This window comes from Acomys minous (genome assembly GCF_964271855.1).
Source record: "Acomys minous genome assembly, chromosome: 8".
NCBI classification, from domain to species: domain Eukaryota; kingdom Metazoa; phylum Chordata; class Mammalia; order Rodentia; family Muridae; genus Acomys; species Acomys minous.
Genome location: NC_140489.1, coordinates 50,269,393 through 50,287,241, shown reverse-complemented (window position 1 = coordinate 50,287,241; position 17,849 = coordinate 50,269,393). Strand labels below are relative to the sequence as shown.

At 35.0% G+C, this 17,849-nt stretch overlaps 1 protein-coding gene across 2 annotated transcripts in view; it reads right to left on the bottom strand.

Annotated features, from left to right (window-relative positions):
- MDGA2 (MAM domain containing glycosylphosphatidylinositol anchor 2) overlaps nt 1-17,849 on the bottom strand; it is a 771,250-nt gene that overhangs the window by 64,553 nt on the left and 688,848 nt on the right. For both annotated transcript variants that reach the window (XM_084793705.1, XM_084793706.1), the window contains one exon: nt 7,502-7,650. In XM_084793705.1, the coding sequence (XP_084649831.1) occupies nt 7,502-7,650 (149 nt within the window). The remainder of the gene's footprint in view (nt 1-7,501; nt 7,651-17,849) is intronic.

Genomic DNA, 17,849 nt, shown 5'->3' with positions numbered 1-17,849 from the left:
TAACCCGCTAGTACAGACAATAAAGACACAGACACCTGGTGTATTTTAGAATAGCCTTATTTTACCTGGGGCTGAGCGGATCTTTTCGCCTAAGCTATCTCTTTATCTACCATCCCATGCCATTTGCTTTAATAATTTCTATCTGGGCTACTTCCCATCCATAATCCACAAACACTTTCCTCTCATCTGGCCGCTTCCTCCACCCACGCCAATTTGGCCATGTGCTTCTTTCCACACTAACCCATGGAGGCCTTGCTTCCTCCTTCCTCCTCCACCTGCCTCTTTCTCACAATACTTCTTTCTCATTTAAAAGATATGGCTGAAGAATTTCAGAGTCTTCACTTTAACACCATGGATTGTGTAGCCACATTAATGCCACTTAGAACCTCACAAATTCCTATTAGTTGGCTATTTTTTTCCTATAAAAGTTATCTGTAAATTATTAATAGGCTTCTACATAATGCCATATCCCCAATATAGATAATAGGATAACCTAATCAGCTTTTAATTTCTGAGATTTTTTTCTTACACTTAGACTGAATTTAGAATTATGTGTGGAGCCACTGAATTTTAAGTCCTTTATTATACCTTATTTTAATTCTAAGAAGAAAAAAGCAAAGAAACATGGTAAAAGTACTCACTACTTTTAGCCCTAACTTATGAATGCAAACAAGATTCTGTTTTTCCTTTCAATATTGTTATAAAATATAAAATAATGAGTATATAGGAGGATTTATGAACTGGTGTTTGTTTCTACAAGCTCCCACTAATCATAACTGATATTGTAAAGGACATTTTGTGTTATGTGAAAAGAAGCTCTTGGCTCAAGATAACTTGTAATCTGAAGACAAGATATTACCAAAATTATAGAGTAGACAATTCAAAAAGAAATTTAAAATTATTTTGAAGGTAGAACTATTCTTTTTAAAATGCTTTCATGGTATGATTTAAAAATCATTGCATATATTTTAGTGGAAATCCATTTGTATTCCAAATCACTTTTCTAAGTACAGAAGCTGCTTATTAAATCTTAGAAGTCTACTCATGAACTTTTTATTGTGTCATTTCCAAAAAAATGGATTTCTAAAAGAGGTATTTTGGTGTTCTAGGAATAGTAAAATATAAAATAAAAGACTTTCATAGATATATGTGTACATTTCATTTATTTTATATCATGACATAAAACATCCTCAAGATCTTGCTCTTAAATTTTATCATCTCACATATCCTTAAAAACATTTCATTAAATAAGTGCCTAATTCTCAATTCTAAAATGGTCCATTTTCTTTTTGAAACAACCATATTCAAGTATACTTCTTAATATGTACAACAAAGATGATGATCTGCATCCACAAAAGATCATGTTCATATGGCACATTCGCTCATCATGAGATAACTTACTGCACATTTTAATTATTCTTGATATATGCTGATAAAGTTATTGAATAGCTGCTTATTTTTCTCACCAGAGTGAAGGAGGTTCCTCCACATCAGTCATCTATAAAGATAACTCCTTACAGATTGGCTTAACCTAGTGTGATGGATGCATGTTCTCTAGGTTTTGACAAAATAACAACAAACAAACAAAACGCCCTAACCTAGACACTGTATATATTCCTACTACAACACACGTTTTCGTAATGCATTGAGAATAATACATAACTTTTTAACTCCTGAGAAGTATTGTATGATAAATTTACTCAAAGCCATATTGGTTGAATAGATGAACATATGAATATGATCAGCAATTTTAATATGTCATGGCTTAAAATGACAAGAAATGAGTTATTTTGTTTGGAAAAATGACCCTGTTTTCTAAAGATGTCAGTCAAAGGTCACACTATGAGAAAATTTAAAAGAAACTGTACAGAATTTAAAATTCCTTTAGGGGTAGAGACTATGTTGCATAGGTTTCTAATGGACTCCAAAGGTGCTAGAGTCAGATGACTTAGCATGAACTCTGTTTCATTCATAATTCCTTTGATACCAAAGAAAGCAGAGACATACAAATAATGGTTTTTTTCTTTCCTCTTGAGCAACAAATGAAACACATAATTGGAGTCTAGTAGCTGTCTGGAAAGAATAAACAATTTCTTAGCTGAGATCCCAAATTATAACTTAAAGACATAAAGAATCTGGAGTAACTTTATTTCACATGTTAGTTTGTTGTCTTCTCATTTTTGCTTTTCTGAAAGTTCTTCCAACAGTGCTTCCAGATTTGGGTGCTTACCCTGGTGTCGCTGGGATATTGTCATAAAAATGTTATGTAAATGATTCTCATGGTTTTAGACTTGTAAAATTTGTATTTAGTGACAGATCACATACTTTAACCAGAGAGTCAGCTCAAATTTCAGTGAAGAGCAGAATGGAATTCATGGTTCAGTTTAGCAATGTTATTTAGCAGCTTGCTAACAATACAGTTATGATGATCTGTAATTGTAGTTATTTTAAGAAAAGTTAACAGTATTTCTTAAGTTTTCTGAATTAAAAGCAAAGTAAAACCTTTATAACTACAGATGATATTCAAGGAATGGATATCTTCTGTCCTCCAATTAATACACACGTTACTGTATTGTTCTGCCTGTACTGTTCAACAACAGGGAAACATATCATATTGATAGGGTATATTTTTTTATGACTAGATGATGTTATTCAGAATTCTAGGGTTAAAAAATATATGTGGCCTAAGATATTATTACTTTAAAATCCTGAAAAGAGCTTAAGTTCTAGCTTTGTCAGTCATTGATCACCCAATAACATAACTAAGGTCTTGAATTTGATAGCAATGCAAATAATAAAGGTGTAAAAATTATCATTGCTAACATAAATTAATAGACACTTTATGGAGATGTGTTCTCATTAGGAATACGTGAACACTAATTCCTAAGAGAAATCTGCATTTTATTTTGTTGTTTTAAATTTTTATTAGGACACATCAGTTGGACTTATCAATAATGATATTTTATTCAAGAACATTATGTACTTTAACATTTTTAAATGTTTTGAAAATATTTTCCTTTTTATTTAATTTTTCTGTCAGGGCATTTTGCCTACATGTATGTGTTTTTTTGCAATGCACTCTTGGTATTCTCAGAAGCCAGAAGAGAATGTCAAATCCTCTGGAACTAGGAACTAAAGTTACAGAGTACCATTCTGAATAGCCATGTGAGTTCTGAGAATCATACCTGGGTCCTATGAAAGACCAGGCAGGGCTCTTAACTACTGAGCCATTGCATCAGCCCCAGATGTATTTTCACATAATCTTTTTTCTTTTTAAAAATTTATTATAATTTATTCAGATTACATCCAGATTGTTATCCTCTGGCTTGTATCTTCCCATTCCCACCTCCCTTTCTCTTCCATACAATTTCCCTCCCCTAGGCCTCTGACAGAAGGAGTCCTCCTCCCCCACCATATGACCACTGTCTCATCAGATAGCCTGCTTCCCCTAACTATGTGTCCTTCCAGGTTCCCTACCTATAGGAAGTGATCAAATGGGGGCACCAGAGTTCATGTCAGAGTGAGCCCCGCTTCCCCCTACAACTGTGGAGAATGAGCTGTCCATTGGCTAGATCTGAACTGGGGGTCTATGTTTTCTGCATACATTGTCCTTGGTTGGTGCAACAGTTTGTGAAGCCCCGTCCATGATGGGTCCAGGTCCACTGGACTTAAATTGCTTAATCCACCCTTCCAATATGTTTATTTTAAATTATACAAGCTACATTTACTATGTATAGGCATGAAAAATCACTCACGTTTTACAGTTTTACACTCAATTTTACAGTTTGGGAAGATGGGTCAGTCGGATTATTCTAAGTGGAAGGCCAGTCTTGGCACCAAGTGATTTAACTAGAAAAGTCATACATTCTTCACGACAATAGCAATCAGTTCATATTTCAAGTGTAAAAATTTCAAAAGGCTGAGATTTTGTCCTAATCAAATGTCAGTGTGATATTTCACATAAACCAGCAAATAAACTTACATTTCTGAAATGACATGGGGAAAAACTTATTTACAGTAAGACATTTTTCTCTATAATTGAGGCGAAAAGTTTTAGAGAAAGCACTGCATGGCTTTCATTGACTGAAATGCTTCGTGACTATGCTAGAATTCTGTCCATAAATGAAACTTCAGGAGCAATGTTGCTTGGTGAGAGTGTTCTGCACGGAGGCCGTTCCTGAGTACCGGATGTAATTCCCAGGGCAGTGAGAAAAGAAGCAGATGTACATGTTCTTATACCTGCAAATATCACCCACCTGTGCATGCTGGCTGACATCACAGGATCATCATCCTGTGTTGAGAAACCTCAAAACATACTGTGTCTCTTCCGTGGCAAGATGTAATATCTGAGTGCAATTTTCAGTTAAGACAGAGTATTATCACAATCACAGCAGGAAAAGAATGTTTATTTATAAAGAAGATTGTAGTTACAAATAAAGAAAGGAAAATAATGGTGTGGCAAGAGATCCGATTCAGAGCAGTGCAGGGAAAGTGCTTTGCGGTTTGGATGACACTTGATAGAAATATGACTCTCCGCAGCAGCACTGCACTGTGCATTAGCAGCACAGACTGCACTGATCAAGAATGCTTTAACAGAAGTAAAAGTGGACAGGAAAAATGTGAACCAGCAAAATGGATCTCATCGGGGAATAATAGGGTGGAAATGAAAATAAGAAAGGATGATGGAAAAACGTCTGCATGTCAGTTTATTTAGAAAGTGTAGCTAGGAATCACACTGAGGCATAGGATATGTGGCACGCCTAGTAAAATAGAAGACGAAAAGATGAACTAGAGTATGCTTTGGGGGAAAAAGCCTTCTACCATCTTGCCAATTAGTAGAAGAACTCCCACAAAGACTTTCCAGGAGTGCTCTGTGCAAAAGCACTCGAACTGTGGATAAGTGGAGGCACGGTCCATCTGGTAGATTGTTGTGTTCAATTTACTGAACAGGAACTCAGATGGGGACAAGTTCAGAAACATGCTCAGGGTTATATAGCTAAAAATGATGAGCCTAGGCTGTCTAGACATGGAAGCTAGGGGTGTCTAGAGTTCATTATTCTCACATAAGTACTAGGGGGAAATTTATGTACACATATATCATATGAATGATCTTGGAAAGAGCCAGAAGAGAAGAACACTGTCTAATGAACTTGCTGAAAAGTCAGCGTGTTGTTCCTGCACATTGGGTAGTTACATAACAGAATTGTGATTAAGAAGTGTATCAGCAAGATTATGTGGATACATTTATTTTAGAAAGGCAATTTTTAAAGGGAGATGGTGTCACTGGGCAAATTACACAGCAGTTCCAGCAAAAACTACTGCATGAGAGGCTGACAGAACGAGTATGAGGAAAATAACCCCAAACCCCTCTTCCAAATATTTCTCCTTTAGTCTGAAGATAGGAAAATGTTTGTTTATAACTACTTTCCTTTTTAACTTTTATTTACAGGAAAGGATTCTGCCTTGCATAAAAACAGTAACTTTGGTTTGGAACGGGAGTTTTGAGACAAGAGAAAAAGATAAAGAGAATTGTGTAAATCCCACTGACTTAAGAAAGTAGGCCCCAATTGTAGTGGGGATTTAAGAAAATATAAATGAAGAAGCCAGAAACTAACATTGGAAATAGATCTGTGGGCTGAAGAGATGAGTTGGTAGCTAAGAGCACAGGGCTACTCTTCCAGAGGACCTGAGTCAGATGCTTAGTACCTACAAGGTACCTCATCATCTCCTATAATTCCAGCTACCTTATACTCTCTTTCGGCCTCTATGGATACCAGGCACAGGACTGATACTGAGACACACATGCAGGCAAAACAGCCACATATAGCAAAACAACAAGAGAAAACTCCAAAGTGGTAGACCTGTGGAAAAAAAAATCACTGAAGAACACCAAAAATATTTTTTCTTGCAAATAACAATTTGTTTTTAAGTCTATATGTTTAAATGTACACAGGCACATATGGGTGCATAATAGTACATTAATATGATTACATAATGTGTAAGGGCTTGAAATACAAAAAGAATGAGATGTAAAAATCAAGAATGCTCTAAGATGCCCCAAATATAGACTATTAAAAATATGAATTATCTTAAGAATGTGTAACAGGCCCAGTGGAATGATTTAATGGGTAAAGGTGCTTGATTACAAGTCTGACAACTGAAGTTTGCTCTACAGCACCCACATGATAGAATGAAAGAACTGACTTCTTCAAACTGTTCTCTTACCTTTGCAAACATTTTCATGTGTGTGCATCTCCCCATACATAACAAATAATTACATGTCCTTTTTTTAGAAAGCAAGACTATAAAACTGGTAACTCTGTCAACTGGAGGGAAATATGTGCTAGTCAGAATTTTCATATTTCTCAAACTCGTTAAGGAAAAACATGAAATAGGAAGGAGCAGGACAAACTATTTTGATACAGACTCAGGTGTTACCTAGGTAACCCCTAAATAATATGATAATGAAAGATACACATACCAAATTGTCTGGGGTCAGATGATCACTGACCTTTGAGCACCCACAGGAGAATGATGTATCTATCAAATGCCCAGCGTTTGCATGGTTTACTTTTCTTAGATTAAATATAGTAATGATGAGATTATTTAATGTAAGAAGAACCTTGAACTATGCATTACTAGATATTTCCTTACAAATAATGTGAGCAAGAAAATGAATAGTCTTATGGCAAAACAGTCGGATAGGTTGGGTTTATGAGGATTAAGCAGTTGATCTCCAAGGAAAGTTTTCTTTTATTGTTCCAACTCAGATTATCAGTCTGTGATTTACTTAAGGAATTGGAACATTTACTAAAAATCTACACAGAATTCAAAGGTTTGTTTGACATATTTTGCTATATTGAAACATCTACTCAGAAACCATGTATCTAACAAGAAACAAGTTGAAGACCAATACAAAATGTAAAATTGTCATTCTTATCAACAAGGGTTGAGTTTCACAGTGATTCTGTAAAGAATACATAAATAATTTCACATAATTCATAGTCTTATATAAATTAAAATAATTTACTTTATTGCTATCCAATTTGCTAAATTATTTAAATTCGTCAGACAGAACTTTTTGAAGATTCTGTATATAGCTTAAACCTTCAAGTAAAAATATGTAAGGCATCTAGCTTCCTAGAAAAAAAAGCAATGTGTTGATACTGTAACAGTATGCACAAGAACATCTTAAATTCTTTTTGTGCAAGTCTACAATATAATTTATCAAGCACATTTAGAGATGTAGCCCTTATGCAGGGTGATAGGAAATTACTCTGATAGATTTACTGCAATAATAGAATATATGTCAATTAGTTTAAAAGACTGGTAACTAATAATTTTGAGTACCTTCTGTAAAGCAATATTGTCATAACATTTAATATTTAAAAATAATAATATGTTCTGGAATAAACTCAGAATGTTAATAACCATTGCAACAACAAAGTCTCAAGAAGAGATTACAGTAAAACAAAAAGAAAATAGGCATCAAATTTCTTACCTGCCGAATACCCAAGCGGTATGCAACAATCCGATCCACTGCATCAGGATTCATTTGTGTCCATTGTAGGCTGTACGAATACACTCGGTGTCGGTTCTGCCACACAGGGTTGTAGGTGTCATAGTAGAACTCTGGGGCATAGGCCTTTCCTGAAAGCAGAACATAACTCAATTTATGACAAGTGTCAGTAAACTGATGTTGTTAGCTTGTGAATAACTAACCAAGAACAAAGTAATCCAAGACTAAACTATATTGGAAATAACTGTCCTGGAATATAAGGTCAAAAACATTTTAAATTAACTGTACAGGTCATGGAACATACTTTGTATTTGTTCTTTCTCATTTGTAAGACACACATAGTCATGACAGGAATACAGCTTTGAGCTCTGACACCCAAACATGACATCTGCTGGTTGAACAGAGAAAGAATTCCCGTCATTTTTTTCTGTTTATATAGCATTTATTTTTCTTCTAGTTCTAGTGAGAATATAAAGCATATTTTCTCGTTTTTACATTCTAGTTTTAATTTTATGCATATTCCAGTTGAAACTCTTAGATTAATTGACCTATATCTATATTCACTATCCAAACTTGGAGATCACTTTTATATACACTATGCATGTCAATATATAGATCATAGGTTTTAAGAGATTTCTAACACGAACTTGAAGAAATAATTGCAGTACTCAAATATTTGCATTGAATTTATATAATAATATGAATATTTGCCAAAAACCTTTTAAATGGTAACACTGATCTTTGAAAATACAGTTTCAAACATAAAGCTACAAATATATTGAAATATTTATTCACATTTAAAGTATTCAAATGTTTTAGGTTATATGACCTGACTAATAAGGGCACCAAAGCACATGTATGTAAAGACAAAGGGGAAATGGAGTGATAGTGGTCAAGAGTAAATACATGCTTTGTAAAATCAATATTTCAGAAAAGAGGCTGTAAGAAGGTAAACAATCTGTAAATGTACCTTATGGAATGAATTACAGAATATGCTTGATTATATATGAGGGATTTTAATTAATTTTTCATTTGATAAGGAATCATTAAGCAACTTATATAGGTCTCTGTCCTTGGAGATACTAATAAAACCCCTGCAAATGAAATCAACTCCATTTTATTTCAGGTTCCAAAATATAGAAAAGAGAAATTCCCACCAGAATAAACCATGATGAATTGGTGACATAACAGGACTAGCTAAAATACTAACTACTCTCATATTTCTGCCCAAGAATATTGGATTGTATTATAAATTATATCTTTGCCAAAGTATGCTTAAGTTTGTAAACACACAAAAATTCTTCGGAGATGAGGAAACACCGAATTAAAAATAACACTCTTCTGTGAGAAGAGAAAGTGTTAGTTTTGACATGCATGTGAGTTGCATAGTTAGGCCCAGGGAGATGACAGTGCTGTGTAAGAGAAGTCACCACATTTAGGTGGATAAGTGGAAGCCAGAACCTGAGTCACATTGGGTTCTAGAAAGAGATTCATACTCACCAATAGGGAGCAAGACTGTTATTTGTGTGAATATAAAATCCCCTGTTACTGACTCTGAGGAAGTACACTGGAAAGCTGAGGCCTTAGACACACATGCTCTCATCCTAGAAGACAGAACTCTTCACCTGTTTATCCTCCTGCCCCTGTTCCAATGACTGTGATTTCAAAACACAACAAAAGAAACATGCATGCAAGCACCTTACTAAGTGTGGCCAGGAAGGCCAGTGAACTACAGCAGTGTTGAAAATATGATAATATAAACATGAAATAGAATCTATAAGTATGTTATAGAGCTGGTGATACTGTACAATGGAGAATTAAAGACAGGAACTGTCTTTAGTTAATTAGTATTGGTTTTGATGCCAATGTTATTCTTTATGCTGAGTGAGTAGGAAGAGAATAACATTTTTAAAAATGAAAACACAGATGTAACATGATTCTCCTTCTCTCAAACAAACTATATACATTGAAGAAGACTGTCTTGTAATTACCCACTATTGTAGCTAACACAATGCCTCTGCTTGTTGTAGATAGAATAGCCAATGGGTGAACTATATTTACCTTATATTGTATTTCAGCTATTCTGAGGTTCTTCACCCAGTTCCCACAAAGTTAGGGGAAAGTGTAGTATATTTTCTGATTTTCACCCCCCAGCTTGAAAAGTACCTCATTATAACAATTAACTGAATGGAAAATAATATAATTATCATAATGAAATCAATGAGACCATTTAAAATTCAAACCAAAAACAATCTAAAACTTCTTGAATGTATATGGATTAATAAAAGAAGATTAGTTATTAAAATCCATAACAAACTCAGCACTAAAGCAGATGACACTCTGATTAAGAACACACCTTAAAATTATAGGAATATTTGTCTCTACTTATGTGTATTTTCAGTATTTTCACAGTCAGCACTACTAAAGTGATTGTGAATCAGAGTCATCATATAATTGTATAATGACTAAATCACTGAACAATACAGTATAGACTGTTGAGCATATACACAACAACACATTCAACTCTTAGTGTTCTACCATAAAGAAGAGTGTACCACTATTGAAGTTAGAATTGACCCAACTAGTATGAAACCACAGAAAGGAGCTGTCTCAAGCAACAGAGAATATAATGAATAGCTATCACAAAAATTGTTCTGAACCACTGTCCAAATGCTTTCTGCTCTAGCACCCAGTACCTGTGTGTGTCACTGCTTAAATCTGATTGTGTGTTTGCTTATATATGAGGCTAAAATCCAGACAATGTCACTTTTATCACCACATATGTTCTAGAGTAGGAACTGTGTCTATACAGAAAATGTAAACTCCAGAAAGTACTAAATTTACACATAAAAGCTGCTGTATAACTTGAAAATGATGTTAACTGTCACTAATAGAAAAAGGCCCTGTGCCTACTTACCCTGTCCTTTTTAAGTAAAGAACGTGAATTACTATTGTGTCCATGGGACCCTTGTATCTGTCATATTGTATCATTGTCTGAAAGCATTATCAACTCAGGAATTTTTAAAGAGAAGGGTGGACTGACTGAATCTCTCAAGTGAGAACTATACATGTTTTATTAAACACTTAACTCAGGAATAATGAATATATAATAAGCTGCCAATAAATATATTCAATCTTCCCCCAAAGCTATGTAGTTTCTTAAAACTGAGTAGTATCAAAAAAACCTAAAAGCTTTGCACTCATCTGAAGGACCATTGCTTGTGGGGTGTGCACTAGAGGTAACATTTGAATTGTCCTAGACACTCCTAAACTGAGAGAACTGAATGTCCATGGTGTGAACATGAACTTCTTGGCAAGAGCTGCTGCTGCACACATGGGTGGTCCATCCTTGAATATGAATGCAACAAAGACCATGCAGACAGAGAATGAGAGTTGTTCTTTGGAATTAGAGAGAAGTCTTGAAGCCATGCTGCTTTTATTCTAGGAACATGTGCTTTCCCCAAAGCATGTGACTTGAATTAACAGAGTAGATTTCACTACTACTCCCAGGAATAGCTACAACACCTGTTACCAAGACTCTCAGAGCAGGCCTTTTCACTTTGCTAAAGAATTGTTGTTTGTCTCTGACATTGAAATGTTTTCTTGCCCAAAGTTAGATTTCAGGGCTTCTAGAAATTGCTTCCTTGAAGGCATCTTAAAATTAAGACAAAAGTTTATTGGAATAATGTAAGAACATTTCTTAAGCAGGAAATCCTGCCTCAGGTGAGATTATACTACTTTGATTATATCCTCAGTTTTGAAACAAAGAGTTTATAGGACAGAAACATATTATTATTTTGTTCAATTTATAGCTTCATACAAAGCACAGACATATGTACACACACATGCATGCATGCACAAAATGTGTCCACTGGAAAAAGTAGACACATGATGCTCTGCACTAAGCCTCTCTCTCCTACTGCTTTATGTCTAATTTTGTCATGCCCTTAACACATGTTCTGCGTTGGTCTCATCCATTCATCATCCCTTCAGGATGATGGACAGATGTCAGGTGATTAAGCAGATAACCAGGGGTTAGAAGATCCCTGTGAGTCCACTGATCTAAAAAGTCTTTTGCTTCTTTCAATGATCACTTTTGTTACCACTCAATATCTATGTACTGGTTGGATTTTTTCAAATTGACACAAAGTAGGGCTATCTGGAAAGAGGAAACCTCAACTGTGTTTATAGACATGTCTCTGGGGGCATTTTCTTGATTAAAGATTGATGTGGAGGCCCAGTTCATGCTGAACAGTGCTCTAGGTGAACACAGGCTGTATAAGAAACTAGGCTGACCAAGCATTGGGCAGCAAGCCAGTAAGCAGCATTTCTCCATGTACTCTGCTTTAGTTTCTGACTTCAGGTTTCTGCCTTGAGTTCCTACCCTGATATACCTCAGCCAAGGGCTGTAACTTGCAACTTTCCTCTCAATGTTGTTTCTTGTCAAGATGTTCATCACAGCAATGGACACTAGGAACATCTGTTTTCTCCAAAACATGTTAGTTGAATCAACAGAGTAGATTTTACCACAACTCCCAAGAATAACAACATCTGTGAACATGACTCTCAGAACAGAATGAAGAAAGGTCTTTAAATAAAGAGGCTTTATTTAATTTACATATTCCAGTTATAGCCCATGACTGACAGAAGTCCGTGACATGAACCTGTATACATGATTAATGTTGATATTATGAAGTGTTCCCTATGCTTAAGCCAAATTAGTTGGTGGAAATAATCCATGTAGTTGATAGTACTATATTGATTCACTTAATTTTAGAATGATTCTTAAGAAAAAAAAGAGATGTAGCATAAAACACACACACACACACACACACACACACACACACACACACACACATACCACACCACACACACACACACACACACACACACACACACACATCTGTGTGTGTTTTTTTTCTTCTTCTTTGGCACCAATGAATATATGTACTTTTCTCACAAGGAAAACTGAGGTTTCAGAATGTTTATCTCATGCAGACTCAAAAATATGTGTCTGTAAGGAGAACACTATGGGAAACAATTTGGAATTCCTTATCCTCATTGGTTTTGCTGACATCTGTTTTCCCTTTATCTGAGCAGCAATGGCATTACCCATCTACAAAATGGTGGTAGTACATGATTTGAGCCAAACTTCCTAATTTAAATGTTTATGTCTTTTAATATCTTTTTATTAAGTCATTCTGTTATTTGAAATATAAACAAGAAAAAATGTAATAGTGGTTAGCCCAAGGAAGGGAAATACCACAAAGAATGACCCACTTCCTGTCCCTTAAAAGAAGTATTTTGATATTGGCATAGAGGGAAAATGAACAAATGGTATGAGACAAACTATTTTTTAATTCCTTTTTGCTATTATTTAAATAATTTATTCAGATTACAACTCAATTGTTTTTCCCTCACTTGTATCCTCTCGTTCCTCCTTCCCTTCCTCTTTTACCCTATTCTCCTCCCCTAGGTTTGTGACAGAAGGGGACCTCCTCCCTCACCATATGGTCACTGCCTTTCACGTCTCATCTTGGTAGCCTGCTTATCCTCTCTCTGAGTACCACCAGGCCTCTCACCATGGGGAAGTGGCCAAATATAGGGCACCAGAGTTCATGCCAGAGTCAGTGCCCTCTCTCCACACAACTGTGGAGAATGTCTTGTCCATTGGCTAGATCTGACTAGAGGTTCAATGTTTACTGCACGTATTGTCCTTGTTGGTGCAGTAGTTCGGGCAGACCCCTTGAGTCCATATCTGCCTGTCTTGATGTTCTTCTTGTAGGTTTCCAGGACCCTCTGGACCCTTCTATTTCCCCATTCTCTCATACTTCTCTCCTAGAGTCCCAATAGGAAGTCTTTGCATCTATCCTCATCTCCTGGTCAGTGAAGACTTTCATGAGACTTCCCTTTTGGGCTAGTGTCCAATTATAAGTGAGTATATACCATATGAGAGACAAAATGTTTTTATAGCATATATAAACCTTGATTAGATTTTTATATTGTATACATGAATAATGTGGATATTATGAAGTATCTACTCTGCTCATGCAAATTGAGTTGGTGAATTGCATCTACCTTCTCAGGAGTGCTTAGTGTTGAGGACTGAACTCAGAGCCTTGTGAAAGCTAGCCTAGCTCTGTGGCACTAGGATGCACCCTAAATAAAGTCTCTCACTTGAACACATTTTACGTGCAACTTTTCATGAGTTTGGAAAATATGTAGTACTTCATGATCTGTACTTCAAACAAGACATAGACCCTAATCATTTGAAGTCACTTCTAGGTATCCTCAGTGTTAGAAAAACAAGAAATATTTTCTATTATTAAAGACTAATGTTATCTGTTAAAGTTTTTATATTATATACTCATGAAGTATAAACTTTCTTTTCGATAACCATAGTGCTTTAAACATCATTTACACTGTTTCATGTTTCACTAGCTGTTTAAGTCAGTATGGCTAAGTAAAGCTCATTTCATGAATTAATAAAAAGTGGTTTACTTTCATCTGTCAATGGATATTTATTTTCTCAAAATTTCATGTTGTTACATGTAGAACTACTAAGATATTGAGCAGACATACATACACTTTCCCTAGGATTCTATGATGATATAGGGTGACTGCCAAGTAATTTGATAAGGGCATAAGATATTTTATACTTCTTAATCTCAATTTGCAGTCTCACCAGCAGACTGTGATAGAATCAGTTACTTTATGTGTTCCATATTTGATATTGCTAGCCTTTAAACTAGTCAATATGATTGATGTATGTAAGTGGTATAACTTCATTGTGGCTTAAATTTCATTTCTATGATACATAATAAAGGTGATGATTATTCCTTCCTGTTACTGGCCAATTGTATAATATTTTTGTAGGAAATGTCAAGGTTTTTGTCAATTTTAAGTTAGATATTTTCTTATTGAGTTGAAAGAATTATTTATATACTTGGGATATTAGGTTGTTTCTTGATTTCTCATTTTTTAATATGTGTGGAACAAGAAAGTCTGCACTTTTATTAAGCTCTAATTTTTTAATAACTGAGTCTTTGGTTTTGTTTTTGGAGAGTCTTTACTTTTTTCAAATTTGTTTTGATTTCCTCTTAGAAAATATTATATTTTATTCCCTTGTAATTAGATCTGTAGTCAGTCTTATTCTTATGTGTAATATGAGTTGTTTTAGCATTTTTATTTTAGATATCCAATTGTTTCACTACAATTTATCCAAAAAGACATTGTGTGTGTGTGCGTGTGCTTGTGCATGTGTGTGTGTGTTATTTTTGTGCATGTGTAAGTGGCAGCCAGAGGAGGATATCATGATATCTTACTCTATTGTTTTCCAACTTATTCTTTTCCAGCAGTGACTCTCATTGAGCTTGTAGTTCACTATTTGGTCTAGACTGGCTGATGAGCAACACCCTAGGGTTTGCTTGTCTCTGTGCCTTTAGCACAGTGGTTACAGATGTATATCTCCATGCAGGCATTTATTAATGGGTAATGAGCATCTAAACTGAGGCCCTAGTATTTATTCAGCAAGTATTTACATAATCAACCATGTCTCCTGCCCAAGAAGACCATTTTTCTCTAGTATATTGTGTTAGTGTTTTTAACCTCTCTCTCTATATATATATAATCTTGAAGTCTATTTCTGTTCTCTGTGTTATACCCAATTTAAGTACTTTTTCATCACTATTCAAAACTATACTACTATGATTAAATTTGCTTTAAGAGGCAAGAGTGAGATAGTATAACTTTGTTCATGTTTTCTTTTCCTTTATATATTCATATATAATATAAAACCTAGAATAATGTTTATTTCCTACCAAAAACATGTTGGGAGTTTTGTTAGGATTGTTTTAAGTCCATAGAGTCTATAGAGAAGTTTAGAAATGATTTACATAAAAATAATAACTATTCTTTCCATCCATAAATGTGAATAAAGAATAATGTGTAATATTTTTATTTAACTCTAAAAATAATTTGGAATTCTCATACTGTATTTTACACATCTCTTATTAAATTTATTTCCATTTTAATGCCATTAGAAGTAGGATGTTACATTGAATATTCGAAACAGTCATTGTAGTTGGCTCTGTGTATTCATGGGTTGGAAATGTAGACTTAAGTAGCCATGGACTAAAAATATATTTTAAAAAAAGGTGTTTGTACTGAGCATGTACAGAATTCTTTATTGGACACTATTCCTTAAGAAACACTAATAACAAGTACATTGCACTACAGCATCATAAGTAACTAGGTATTGAAGTATGCAGGAGACTATCTAGAAGTTTTATGCAAACACTACAAAATTCTATATGAAGTATTTGAATACTCACAGATTTTTGTATCTGTGGGGATCATGGCAATAAATTCCCTGCAAATGCCAAGGGCCAGCCATATGTAGAAATAGTCACTGATTTCACACAATCTTATATGGTGCCATTCTTAAATTATGAGATTAACTTGAATTGATTTTCATAAAAATTTGTTAGATTTTCTATAAAAATATGACACATAAAAATGTAGTTATAGTTCTTCCTCTCCACATCATATGCTTTTCATTCACTTTTCCTATATTTCTGCAGTGTTAAAGACCTCCAGCATTGCATGGTATCTAGAAAGACTAATTTTGTCTTCTTTCCAATGTTAGAAGTAAGCTAATTAACACATTGTCTACCTTGATGAGTATTTCATGTAGGTGTTATAGTGACCTATAAATGTGAGTCAATTGAATGTGTTTATTCTAATAGATCACATCTTCTAAAAGAGTTGGCAATGTTATATTTACAATTATACCAACTTTTGATATATAGGAACTAAAATAGTTATAATTATACAATAGTCTATCCTGGTATTATTTCTTAGTTTTTGAATTTTGAAGTTCTATTTTTATATGTTCACATATTTAGATGTGATTTTTTTCTTTTTTTTTTTATTACTTTATTCTTGTTACATCTCAATGGTTATCCCATCCCTTGTATCCTCCCATTCTTCCCTCCCTCCCATTTTCCCCTTATTCCCCTCCCCTATGACTGTTCCTGAGGGGGATTACCTCCCCCTGTATATGCTCATAGGGTATCAAGTCTTAGATGTGATTTTTAAAGTCTTCTTATTCTTAGGTACTTACAATTATTTGTTATAACTTACTTTTGAGTCAGGGTTTCACTCATTTTAGACTGGAAAGGAAATGGGGCCGTGGTGAAAACTACAAGTGGGAAAAGGTACTAAAATGGAGTGCAACAGTTACATCAGCAAAGCATTAGGATGAAAGAGCCAATGAGGCTTGCAGGTGGCTGTGAGAGAGCACAGTGCTCTTAAGAAGACAGACAGTCAGGCTTTAAGAACCAAGGCCCTAGTAAATAGTGAGCAGGATGGCTACCTCCAGTGAGACCTTTCCCCTAGGGAAATGCAAAGTAGTGATTATTGCATCTTACATATTCATGATTTCAATACAACACTTCCAATGCAGTTGATTTCAGTAGACTAAATTGTAAGAAAGGGTGACTTCTGAAAAGTCTGTCTCAACCCCAAGCTATCCTGTACACAGAAAAATGACCATGAACACTGCCACTTCTTCTGGGTAACTGTGAGAACAAAGAGGACTTAATTTAAATTTCATCAACAGTGTTTAGGACATCTGCCTGCATGGTCAAAGAAAGAAACACCAGGCAGTGCCTAATGGCTGGCTCATAGTCAAGGTCAAGATTAATATAGCCAGAGGCACAGATTAACAAATCAGTACTTCAAACATCCCTGACTTTCTAACACTAACAACATGACCCACTCTCTTTGCCAAGAAATCGTGCATAAAGTACAGTGTCTTCTAATTTGTCAAATAATAACATTACATTAGTCTTCACTAATTATCCTATAAAAGGCCTTGTGACCAGTTTGCCACAGTAACCTGCTGGGCCTCTCTCAATGACTCCAAGAGCTTTATTCTCTCTTTACTAAATCTTTATGTCTTGGGAGTTACCCTCATTTTAACATTTTATAGTTCTTCAAAATTCTTAATAATGTGTGGCTTCTCCTTATTCACTATTATAAGTGTCTGCACCATTAGCACCTAGTGGTGTAAAACAGTGACTTCAGAGCCACTGTTCCAGGTGGACCTTTAGTGATCCTGAATATCGATTAGTTCTGAACACTATGTTCCTCCCACCCATGCTAGAGCAGTCCCATCCTACCCATGCATAATTCTATTTAACCCTATTCCCTCTAAAATGCCCATCTCCCAGTACCATTACATAGAATTTGAACTGGAATGTATACATTGTAGTGGTGACATAAGTCAGTCCATGGTAGAGGACCTCAAGTTCATGCTGGTTTTGCC